We start from the raw sequence: 11854 nt of genomic DNA, 5'->3' as shown, positions 1-11854 counted from the left end.
CCCTGTGGCAGAAGTTGCTACAGGGAGACAAACATTCATTTTGACCATCCTACAGCTAGGCATTTCCAGTCCTTGCAGTTAGGTGTGGTCACTGGGAGTGGGTTCTTATATAACTTGCTAGTATAGCTCATACAAACCTCCAAGCAATCTGTTCCATGCTCCTTCCCCCTTTCTGTAGTTGGAATGGTGATAAAGATGACAGAATGATCTTGAAGCTAGATATTGAAGATGGCAGGGCTGTTGGCATCCTGGAATCCTTAAACGACTCTGTGGAGAAGACAGACTATTGCCTCTTTCCCCCAAATCTGGAGCAAACCATCTTGACTTGTACATGTTTGTGCAATTATATCTTGGACTATTGTTTATAGTAGATTAGCCTTCCCTAATTAATATAATCTTGATGCCTGGGGACACGGCTTTCTCAAGAGCTGTCCTACTGTGCTCCAGTCTGGGCAGCTTCAGGTCAGTCTAGAGGGTGCATTCAGCTGGGGATGGGAGGTTGGTGGGGGAGATGCCTGTCTCCTCCTGGACTGGAACCTTCAATCTAGGAGTGATTTCCACAGCCCTTCACTTGACTTGAAGGGTAGAAGAAGCATCTCCCTCCCTTCTTCCATGGAGATCTTCAAGAAAAATCTCTTTGTTATGAGCACTGCTTTCCCCACAGAGCCAGTGACCCTGATGATTCCACTTTTCTCCTTCTCCACAGGGTAGAGAATGATAGTTCTGTGATTGATTGGGATTGGGCTGGCTTTTCTAGCTCTAAGGAAGTCCCAGGGTGGTGGGCAGGCTCCAGATGTCAGAAGTTCTCCATGGAATGTGGGGTATTTGGGGGGTCTATGATTCTAGCTGTGGGTCCTGGAGCCAAATCTAGGGCAATGAGAAAAGTCCCACTCAACACTGATGCATAGTAAAATGGCATTGGGCAGGCAGAATGAGGGATAAGGAGGCAACCAGTTTGGGACTTGAGGCTTAGACCCTGCAGATATGGGTGAGGGGCTGGGCATGAATCAAAGAACTTGCTGGAGCTGTGCTCTCTGGGAAGACTGGGTCTGGAAGCTGTGTTTCGGGAGGAAGGGCCAGGGTGCCAATTGAAGCCTCATGGAATGCTCTTCCAACCTTTTGGGCTCCTGGCCAGGTTTCTTACCCCATCTCTTCTTAAGGAAAACACACACATACTCCAAGTATTACAGATGCTTTCAGTTTAATAGCTGTTTTAAATTTTTTTTTTTTTTTTTTTTAGGTTTTAGGCTGAAGATGTAAAGCCTGCTGCTCCTGGGCATCATTTCTCAGCTTCTCCTTACAGCTATAGTACTGAGTCAAGGACGTCTTTAACGTCATGGACGGCTCCTAGGACAGCCACAGAAAAAAATGGGGTAAAGGGGTAGGAAGAAAAAAGGAAGGGAAAGAGAGCCAGGGAATTGGGGAAGGAGAGGTAGGGGAAGGGGAAGGGGAAGGGAGGCCTGGAGGTGCTTACACAGAAGTCAGAGGGATGGAGGTTAGATTCACAGGAGCCCCAAAGACCTACCTCTCTTCCCCACCTTGGCAGGGGCAGGGGGCAAGAGCAATAAAAAAAAAAGCAAGTTAGACCCCAGGAAGTATCAATATCAGACAAGAATGGCAATTTAAATCTGGATGAGGAATTGGAGACATTTGAAAGCACAAAGTGAGGGGTCTTCAATGGGGGGCTGTGGCAGTTTCAGATCTCATGCAAGGGGTGGAGACTGAGGCTGGTCCTGAGGGAGGAGTGGGGACATACTCACCTTTACCCACGCTTTCTAGATCTTCGACTGCATCTTTTCCTAGTTTTCCGAGTCCCCCCACAGCTTTTTTTGCTCCGTCTAGGCCTTTTTCTAGGGTGGATTCAGAAAAGAAGAGGTCATAGAAGCAGAAAAACTACTTCCTTTGTAGGAGAGCTCCCCCGCTTCCTAGGCACCATGGGCACCCCTAAGGTGAAGTGGTTTTGCTGAAGGAACCAACTTCGCTGTCATGGGAAGGTTGGTAGGCCAGTATTAGCTGCAAAACATATGGCCCAGAAACCCTGTATGTAGAAGCAGGTGTGCACCCCAAGCTCTCCCTAGGAATATGGGTGTAGCTGTGTCCCTGTGCTTGTGCCTGTGAGTGCAGATTGGCCCCCAGATATCTTGCTGTTTCATGCATCAGAATTCTATACCAGGCATTGGGAAAGAGGCTTACCCAGAAGGCTGGATCTCTGCTTCCTTGGCTTTGGTGCCTGTCTGGCTAACCCTGGGTCTTCACCTGCATTTTCCTTTTGAGCTGCTGATGCTTCATGGCAAGCTGCAAGGGTAAGGGAGTGAGAGGAATAGTAGCTATTTCACTCTTTCCACCCTGGTCAGGGAGCAGGTGGTGCTTTTACCCCCTCAAGGTCTGCCTTGAGGATAGCTCCCTCTCTCCCAATTCCTCTAGAGCTTGACTTTTATGATGTGTTAGGTTCTTTAGCATCCCTCAAGCTTTTTCCTGCTGCCTCCAAGACTTTTCCTGCTCCTCCAGGGCCCTTTTCTAGAGTAGATTATGGTTCAGGGAAAAGTAAAGTCATTTTGGCAGAAAGGTCACCTTAAAGAGACTCCCCCTAGTTTTCATCCCTTATACCAGCCCCCTAGTGTGGGGAGGTTTTGCAGAGGGCACTAGCTTCTCTCTTCTAGGCAGGTTGGTGGATGAGGACAGAAATTTGGCAGTCTCTGAAGGGGGCTTCTGTAGCTGTAAACAATCCATTTGTTTATCTGGAAAATCAAAACTTCTCTTATTGCATTGGTGTGAAACGCTCCAGGGGCATCTGAGAAGACACCAAGGTGCCCGGTGTTCCCTCTGGGCTGTATGTGAGAAGACAGGGAGGGTGCAGGTGTGTGCTGTGGTTGGGGCTCACAGTGCAGTGAAGATGTGCGGAAATACAGTTTATCTTTCTGCTGTTAATTATCCAGAGTGTGTACATGGCTGGGGAAGTAGAAATGAATGAGAATTAGATCTCTCTCTCAGGGGCTTACAGTCTAGGAAAAGAGACAAAGCTGCTATATATGGGAAGCCCAGAAGAGGGAGGGATGAAAGGAGAGACTGGGACAGAAGCACCATACACACCAGGCAGGGAGGGCTTCAGAGAGCAGCTGGGACTTGAAGCTTGTTAGAGCACGGACAGGTAGGGGTTGAAAAGGCACCCAGGAAGAGGAACGTTGGGTAGTAGAAAGTTACTCATGTTGTCTGATGAAACAAATGTATAACGTTTGATGTGGAGAATGCAAGCAGTGGAGTCTAGGGGAATTATATTTGAAAAGTACCCTGGATCTAGATCGTGGATACCCTGAATGTCAGGCTAGGAGGTGAGAGTTTCGTGATGAGAAATGGGAAACCACGTGAAAGGTTTTTGAATTGAAATTGTTGGTGAAGGTGGGGCAGATGAAAACCTCTGAACCCATCTAATGTGAAGTTCCTCCTCTTGCTCAAGAAAAGTATTCCTTTCTTTCCCATTTTTCTTACTCCACTTCTACTTCCAGACAGGGCCACCCTTTCCCCCATGCTCTGTCCTTCTCCAGTGCATGAGTCTCTCAGGAAGTCTCCCTTCTCCATGTCTCCTAAAAGTCGGCTTCCCAACTCTCCTTCCCCTGGATCCCCCTTCTGCTTCTCTGACTTCCTCTGCTCATATCCCAAGTCATTAACCCTCCCACCCAGGACTGGGGCAGGAGGAAGAGAAAGGACTCACGGTTCCCCGATCCTGGGGCAGAGGCAGCCTCTGGATCATCTGCAAAGGAGGGAACAGTGACCATGTCAAGTAGGGCACAGTTGCATGAGCTGTATCCAGCCAGGGCTGCCTAGAATTCCCAGGCCTCTAATCTCAGGAGTGTGGCAGTGGACAGACAGGAGAGAAATCTCTGCTACACAAGGGGCCCACTAGAAATGCCTTTTGGTATCTCAACCAAATCCCTCTCTCTGTTATCCTCCCTAGACCTAGGCTACTCAGAACATCCCTATGGAAATGGAATCATTCTCTGACTCTCTTCTATGTCTTAGATGTCCAAGTTTCATAATGAAAGTTGAAGGGGCATGACCACGAGGGCATGACCACAGCACCTGCTCTAGTGACAGGGCAGGAGTTGTTCTGATTGTCACCTGATAGAATGACCTCAGAAGGACCTTCCCTCCATTTCTTTATTCTTCCAAAAGCATGAATGAAGCACGCATTATGCACCAGACATGGTGTTAGAGGCTAGAGATACAGCTGTGAGGAAGACAGATAGTGTTTGCTCGGGGAAGCTGACAGTCAATGGGGGATTTGGAGGAATTAACATAATTACATAAACAATTATTTGATTACATTTGTGATAGTGCTAGGAAGGAAAAATACAGGAGGCAAGAAAATGCAAAATAGGGGCCAAAATGATTCTGGGGCTTCAGCAAGGCTGCTGTGAGGAAGTACATGGACACAGAGAGCTAGCAGGGCAGACACTTGGAAATTGAGTAGGAGGGAGGTTGACATGGGTGGGTGAAATAATGGGCAGGGGAAAAGACAAGAGGATGTGCAAAAGTCTTGGCAGTGGGAAATGGCTTGGTTCATTGAGGGGAAAAAGAATGCCAGAGTGGTTGGAGCAGAGTGGGCCAATCACAGACTGAGAGGAGAGGCAATGCAGAGCCAGGCTGGGGCCACAGGGCTCCTGGCTTCCTCTGACCATAGAGTCCCTGTGTGGAGAAGCTAGTGGGAGGCAGGAGCGGGCTACAGAGACAGACTTGGGTGAACTGCCTCTGGAGAGGAGGGGAAGGGGAAATGAAGGCAGGGCCCAGTCTTCAGGGGACTATATGGTTGGGTGTCGGGGAAGAGCCATACTCACAGGCACAGACCAGGGCTCCTGCCAGAGCTGTCAGGAAGAGGAGAGTCATGAACCTCATGCTTCTGTGTGCTGGAGTGGGTATGCCACCAAATCCTTGGAGATCTTGGGATCTAGGGTGTCAAGACTGCCTCTCTGGGCCTTTTTTAAAGCATGACAGGGACCAATGGGAACCAGTCTTCCAGTGGTGTGTTCTCCTCCTCCTCTTCTCCCACCTCAGAGCCACCTGTTAAGTCAACAAAGGCTGGCTGGGGCTGGCTGGTGCCCGCCTTCCCTGCAGGTAGGTCCTGGACAGCAGCTCTGGAGTTGGCACTGTCCTGACTGGCATCCTTTGCCTGCCTCTCCCCTTCCCATCTCGCTTGTCCCTGGGCTCCCATCTCTGATTGCATCTGGGGTCCTGGGGAAGACTGTGAGAGGTTTCTGGAGAGGGCCCTGGCAGGAGGGCTGTGCCCAGAAGGCTCTCCTTCCACCTGGAAACAGAAGGGGGGCCCAGGACGTCAGATCCAGCCTCCTTAGGAGAGAGTGGGGGTGGCTGAGGCTTCCCTTGAGTGGGTTAAGCCCACCCCAGGGGGCTGCCCTCACAGCATTTGGGGATCCCACCTGACTAAGGTCCGGAGAGGCTGCTGTCCTCTCTAGGGGTGTCCATGTGGTAACCAGAGCTTCCCAGCCTCAGTAGGCCCTGACCAGGGTGTCTTCAGTCCCAGCTAATGATCCTCTACCCCAGAATATGAAGTCAGTTCCCAGTTTGCCCTTCAGATAGGGGAGGGAGGCCAGTGGTGTGGATAATCCAGAGAAGTGGAGAATCCAAAGGTGCTTCTTTCTGCCTCAGAATCCCTTCCTGTGGACTTGTGTTTGCTTCGAAATGGCAGAAAGTCCTGGAGATACGGGTTTATGACTCGATTTTGTTGTTTACTAGCTGTGTGGCCTTCAGAGAGGCAATTTACCTGCCCCACTTCAATTGTTTTTCTTTCTTCTTTTATTTTATGGTAATATTTAAGGTGTAACATGAAGTTTTGATATACACGTATTTAGTGAAATGGTTACTATAGTCAAGCAAATGAACACATCCATGATTTCACATAATTAGCCTTTTGTGTGTGTGTCTCTCTCTCTCTGTGTGTGTGTATGTGTAAGAGCACCCAAAATCTGCTTTTCCAGCAAAAATCCCAAATTCAATACAGTATTATTGACTCCAGCTCTCGTGTTCCACTTCAGCTGTTTTGCATTTGATGGTGAGAAATGATCATTTTAATCCTACAGGTTTCGTGTGAGGAATACATGTGTCAAAACTGGTCAGCTCCCTCCTCCATCTATTCCAGACCCAAGCTGGGGAGCTGAGGATAACTTGGAGCCTTAGTTTCTGCTCCTCACAAAGCCAGTTACTTCCTTGAGATGTCTTCTGTCCACGGAGTGGAGCCTGCCCTTGCCCTGTTCCTGGGACCTTGGTGAAAATGGACTGAGATTTGTTTCCTGAGGTGCTCTGTCTGTGCCAGACACCGTGCTGGACCCAGACAGATAAAGATGAGTAGACTGTGGTCTTGCCTTGAGGGGATACACAGTAGGCAAGGATCTCAGACAGATGAAGGGACAATTGATGGTAACAGGGGACTTTGTCCTGGTAGAGAAAGCATGCTCTTCCTAGCCTATGGGATTGAAGCAAAGTTGTGCTCCACCAATTAGAGGCTGAATGATTTTGGCATGTCACATAATCTCTCTGACTCTCATCTCCACAGTGTGACCCAGGGTACTTGTGAAATTCGAACAGGAATAGCTCAGATCCACTTTCTGGGTCAACTTTCTGGGGCTCTTCCCTGTTCTCTGGATGTCTACCTCTCACCTCCATGGGAACTCAGTCCATCTGAGCTCTCACCATCTCTCCTGTTGTGTGGTTCATTGTGAGACTTTCTTGGCTTTTTTCCTTCAACATACAGACATCTTAAAAATAAGTAAAATGTTCCCTTTATACTCTCCCTATCTAGCTTCTTTCCAATCCTTCTGCAACCAAGCTTTTTGAAAACAACTCCATTTTTTTTGGCCTCAACATCCGTGTTTTGCTTTATGTTCTTATCACCCTGTAATGTTTGTACCACCATCCCTGGAACTGAGATACATCCTTGCCAAGGTACTCGGATACAGTCGCCACTTTTCAGCCTTTATCTTATCTGATCTCGGTGGGCTCTGACACTGTTAGAGCCACTCATCTTTTGAGGTGCTGGGGTTTTCTTTCTTTCTCTCCTTTTTTGGACCACGCTTCAGTCCCACTTTGACTCACCTTGCCTGCCTCTTTGATATTCTCCAGTGTTCTATTCTTAGCCTGTTTCTTCTCTCCTATTACAAACTCTCCTGTGTGACTCATTCTTGGAGTCACACTTCCTGGCTCCCACATCTTCATTCCGGCCCAGACCCCACTCCTGAACACTAATATCCACCAATGGATGGGCAGTAATGCACTGATGAACCCTAGGGGTTGCAACTGGCCTCACCTACGTTCCCCGCATCTTCCCCATCACCTGCTCCTCCTCCTGCACCATTTTCCATTCTGATTAACAGTACTGACATTCACCCAGTTATCTAAATAGAGATCTGAGAGTAATTTTACATTTTTCCTTCTCTTGGCCCCCTATGTACAAGGACACCGGGGTCTATGAAGTTCTGCCTCTTTGTCAATCCCAGGGCTCTGGCTCAGAAGCCTCTGCCTGGGGGCCTTGCCATTTTTTATGTTCACTGAAGAAACAGCTTCACAAATGGTTTTCCCTCTGACAGTCTCAAGTTCTTTCTCCCAGCTGTCTAAGTGATTTATAGTAGACAAACTATGTGCATAGCACACACCATCTTTCATGAGCTGGCTTCTGTCTGTCCCTTCAGTTTCAACCCTTCTCATTCCCTCATCAAGACTCTGCCTCAGTCACATTAAATTTCTTTCAGTTTCCTGCACAGATTTAATTTTTTCTTGCTTCTGCCTCTTCACGTATTTTCCTCTGTGTATTGTCTTTAATGCCTTCCTACGATTAGATGACAGAGCTTTTTCCTACTCATCCTTTAAGATTCAGATCAGAAATACCTGCTTCCTGGAAGATTTTCTTTTTTTCTTTTCTTTTTTCTTGAGACGGAGTCACGCTCTGTCACCAGGCTGGAGTGCAGTGGTGCAATCTCAGCTCATTGCAACCTCCGCCTCCCAGGTTCAAGCGATTCTCCTGCCTCAGCCTCTCAAGTAGCTGGGGCTACAGGCACCCACCACCACCCCGGCTAATTTTTGTAGTTTTAGTAGAGATGGGGTTTCACCATGTTGGCCAGGATGGTCTCGATGGTCTCGATGTCTTGACCTCGTGATCCGCTCACCTCGGCTCCCAAAGTGCTGCGGTTACAGGCTTGAGCCACTGGGCCCAGCCCCTGGAAGATTTTCTGGGCATTCTTCTTGTCTTCCTTCCTCTCCCCACCAAAGTGAAGTCAGAGTTCTGGGCTAGGCACTTCCACCAGCCCCTTGCTCTTCTCTTTATCTGTGCATCACCTCGATGGTATTGGGATTGTCTGTTTAGTGCTTGATTTTCCACACCAGACTTCAGCTGTGCAGTGCAGGACCATGTTTAATTTGTCTGTGCACCCCAGCCCCAGTGAGGATGCCAGACACACAGTTAGAATGCAGTAACTTTTGGTGAAGTGCAGCTAGAAACCTCCAAGTGAGTGGGGCTAGAAACCTTCAGAATTTGGGCAAGAGATGTGGACTGGTGGACAAAGCTTAGATTAGACTAATAACATTAATCTGTTGGAAAGAGATATACCAAGCTGCTTTTTAAGAAACTATTTAATATTTGTTTATAGTTTTTTTATTTGAGGTAAAACTTATATACAATGAAACTATACAATGAAACATACATATTAACTGTATTTTTTCGTCTTGACAAATGCATCTACTGATGTAACCCAGACTCCAATCAAGATATGAAGCATTACCAGTAACCCAGAAAACTTCCTCCTGCCTTTTCCCAGGTGATACCTGCCCCAGCTCCTAGAGGCAAGCTGAACTGCTTTTTAAATACACTCTTTTTTTATTTTAAGAGACAGGATCTTGCTCTGTGATCCAGGCTGGAGTGTAGAGATGCCATCATAGCTCACCACACCCTCAAACTTCTGGGCTCAAGCGATCCTCTCACTTCAGTTTCTCAATTTAATGCACTCATTGCTGGAATATCTGTGGGGTTTATTCAACCCTAGCTTGATAGCCTTCTTTCTCTGTCTTGTAATGTGGGCTTATGCCTGTAGAAACCTGACAATTCAGGCCATAGAAGCATCCTTGGGTCAGGAAAGAGAGCTTGCATGTTTTCAAAGGTGTGGAGAGTCTCTTTGGTGTTCCATGGTGAAAAGAGTCAGCACTGGGCCTTCAATTTTCATGCACTTCATCGAGTGATTCCCCAGGAAGGGCCCAGAAGAAAGGTTAAGATATGGGGAATACTTGGCTTTGGACAGAATCCGTTTCTGTTTAACTGCTGTCTTCCAGCTGGTTCCTCAGAAAGAAAACGTCAGGTAGGTTCAGAAGTCCAGTGTGGGAATAATGTGGTTAAGAGTTGGGAGTCAGGAGGTGAGTTAAGTCTAATATCAAAGGTGGGCAGTGGAGATCTGTGCAGGGCAAGGAGAATTCAGAGAAAGGTAGGCAGGGGCTTCATTCATTTTGCAGGTACTGGGTACTGGCATCTGAGGGATAAGTATGAGTTGGTATCCACCCTCATGGAGCTCATAGTCTCGGCTTGGAAATAAAGTTATGCTAAATAATTCGATATTAATATGACCCATAAAGGAGTACCTAGAAGGGAAAAATGAAGGTCTGAAGCAGTTCAGGGATGTTGAGAAGAGGGGAAACGTTAGAGGAAGCACTCAGGGGCATTATGGTCAGGAAAGTGAGGGAGAGGAAGTGCTCCATTCCTGAAGATCTGAAACCAAGTGAGTGATAGGGCCGGAGATGGAGAGGCTTGAGTATGGGGAGGACACATGTTTGTGCATGTGTGTGCATGTGTGTGTGTGTGTGTGCATGCACATTTGAGTGGGAGGTATGTGAAGGCAGAGGGTGATGCTTCCTTCTCAGTAGGAACGTCATCTCGGACAGATCATTACACAGCCCTCAGGAACAGTTCTTGCTATTTGCACAAGTATTTTCCAGGAGGAGATTCCAGGAGGAGGAACCTCAGGGTTCTGGAATCAGCACTGCCAAGGAGCAGTTTCTCGGTACTCCTCCTTGCCTCCCTTCCCTACCTGGGCCTCAGGAAAGAAAGGAGGAGGTACTCCCAGGAATTGTGGGGAGGGAGCAGAGGCCTGTAAGGTAAATACCTTTTTTCCCCCAACACTAAAAAAAGATGCTTTTCATGAATTTAAAACAAGTCTGTAATATTCATTACCAAGCTTAGCCTGTTACTCATTATGGAGAGGGAGGCATGGGATGGGAATGGGGGCAGGGATGGTACCCAGAAGACTGCAATTCCTTCTCTCCTGGATGTGGTTAAAGAAAAACACGCCAGTTCTCTGGCTTCCTTGAGGGAGCAATTGTCCGTGGACACCTGGTTGAAGACCCTGGTGCTTGCTGGGGTGCTAATCTGCCCCTTCTCCTGTTCTGCATGTTCTTCCCCTGTTCTTCATTCTTCCCTATCTGGGTACAGTGTCCTATCCTAGACAGTGGGGTGGGGAATGTGGAACACAGAGGGAGGAGGTGACCCTGCATTTACGAGGATGGGAGGTTGATTCCTGTATCTGGGACATGGACATAAGGGCCTTTACCTGGCCATCTCACGCTGATCCTAACTGACTTCAGTGCTGTTTCTGTTATGCACCCATTGGCACTACAGTAATGCATTGTTTCTCTGGGCTGGTGGAAGCTAACCAGTCATCTTTGTCAAATGTCAAAAGGTAAACTGCCTGAATTTTATAGGCAATTGCCAGAAAAAGCATCCTCAGAATCAATGTCCCTGGCTTTGAATAATTTCCAGGTGACCCATTATGTACCTCTAAAAATCAAATTAATATTTGGAAATGGTCATTAAGAACCAAGATTGAGGAATAAAGTGGAGAGGCATTTGGGTTGAAAACTCTACTTTGTTATTTCATCATAAGGTTCCCATTCTTGTCTGGCTTCTAAACAGGTTCTGAAAATCAGTTCAAAAGGGCAGATAATTTTGGAGCAATGAAAGCCCATTTGGGGTGAGTATGGCTTCCCAAGGTGACTAGTTTGAAGAATGTGGTGCTCATTTAGATGCAGAAGTTCTGGCTTATTTGTGACAAATCAGTTCTCTTCTCCTTATTATCAAGTTTGAAATTGGCCTTAGCAAGGTCTTTGGTACACTTAGGACATTCTAAATTTCTCTATCCCAAGGGTCTGGAGAATTGAGGAGTCATCAGACCTTAGGAAGTTACTGGGAGTTAATCTGGAGAGGCTTCCTGGACCAAGAAGACTGTGGAGAGAGATGGAAGTGACAGCCTTCAATACTGGGGGTTGGTTAGCATAAGGACAACAGTGCTATCCTTGGATGCAGAATTTGGGCATGTGAACTGAGCGGAATTGACTTTGGGAACCCTTAAAATAAGGGCACAACAGAGCTGAGGGCAGCAGCTGGTAGAAGGCTAAGATAAATTGTTAGAATGGAGTTTTAAACAGGAGGAGAGGAAAATCATCTTGGTTGTCTGCCATTCCTGCCTCTGAATAACTGGAGCCAATTCTAAAGTACTAATAGGGCCTGAGTAGGGTCTGGTACTCCCCAATTTTGTGATGCACTCCCTTAATCCCTAGAGGTGGCAGGGGGTCAGGCCCAGCTGCATGGAGAGCCAATTGCCTCAGGGAGATGACTTAGACAAATAGGACTTTTATGTTCTTGTTAATTCATGTGTGAGCCAGGGTGTGGGAATGGAGCTGAGGAAAAGGGTTGCCAGTGAGGTTTGCAGGAAGCAACCGGCTTTGTTCTCTGCTGAGATTCAAGGAACTCCAGGAGGTTGCTTTCCTGAAATGCCCCTAACTGGCCACAAGCCCTGGCTCCCTTTGCCCCTCT

The 11854-nt window shown here is 47.5% G+C and overlaps 1 protein-coding gene across 1 annotated transcript; it reads right to left on the bottom strand.

The window, feature by feature from the left end:
* Window positions 1-1182: 1182 nt before the first annotated feature.
* On the bottom strand, window positions 1183-4962 carry DCD (dermcidin). Its single transcript, XM_004053284.5, has 5 exons — window positions 4833-4962; window positions 3710-3748; window positions 2194-2295; window positions 1761-1850; window positions 1183-1347 (listed from the first exon to the last, which is right to left on the bottom strand). The coding sequence occupies exons 1-5, from the start codon at window positions 4888-4890 to the stop codon at window positions 1304-1306; spliced, it is 333 nt and encodes a 110-aa protein (XP_004053332.2). The 5' UTR covers window positions 4891-4962; the 3' UTR covers window positions 1183-1303.
* Window positions 4963-11854: the final 6892 nt, after the last annotated feature.

Source organism: Gorilla gorilla, chromosome 10 (assembly GCF_029281585.2).
Source record: "Gorilla gorilla gorilla isolate KB3781 chromosome 10, NHGRI_mGorGor1-v2.1_pri, whole genome shotgun sequence".
Taxonomy (NCBI): Eukaryota; Metazoa; Chordata; class Mammalia; order Primates; family Hominidae; genus Gorilla; species Gorilla gorilla.
This window is presented reverse-complemented; position numbering and strand designations above follow the sequence as displayed.

What these genes read in the sequence shown, in the direction of transcription:
- DCD (XM_004053284.5), bottom strand. Translation starts at nt 4,890, where the DNA reads ATGAGGTTCATGACTCTCCTCTTCCTGACAGCTCTGGCAGGAGCCCTG. An exon ending in TGCCCCAGGATCGGGGAACC is followed by an intron (nt 2,296 to 3,709) that starts GTGAGTCCTTTC and finishes TTACCCTTGCAG; the next exon opens with CTTGCCATGAAGCATCAGCA. An exon ending in TCTAGAAAGCGTGGGTAAAG is followed by an intron (nt 1,348 to 1,760) that starts GTGAGTATGTCC and finishes TGGCTGTCCTAG; the next exon opens with GAGCCGTCCATGACGTTAAA.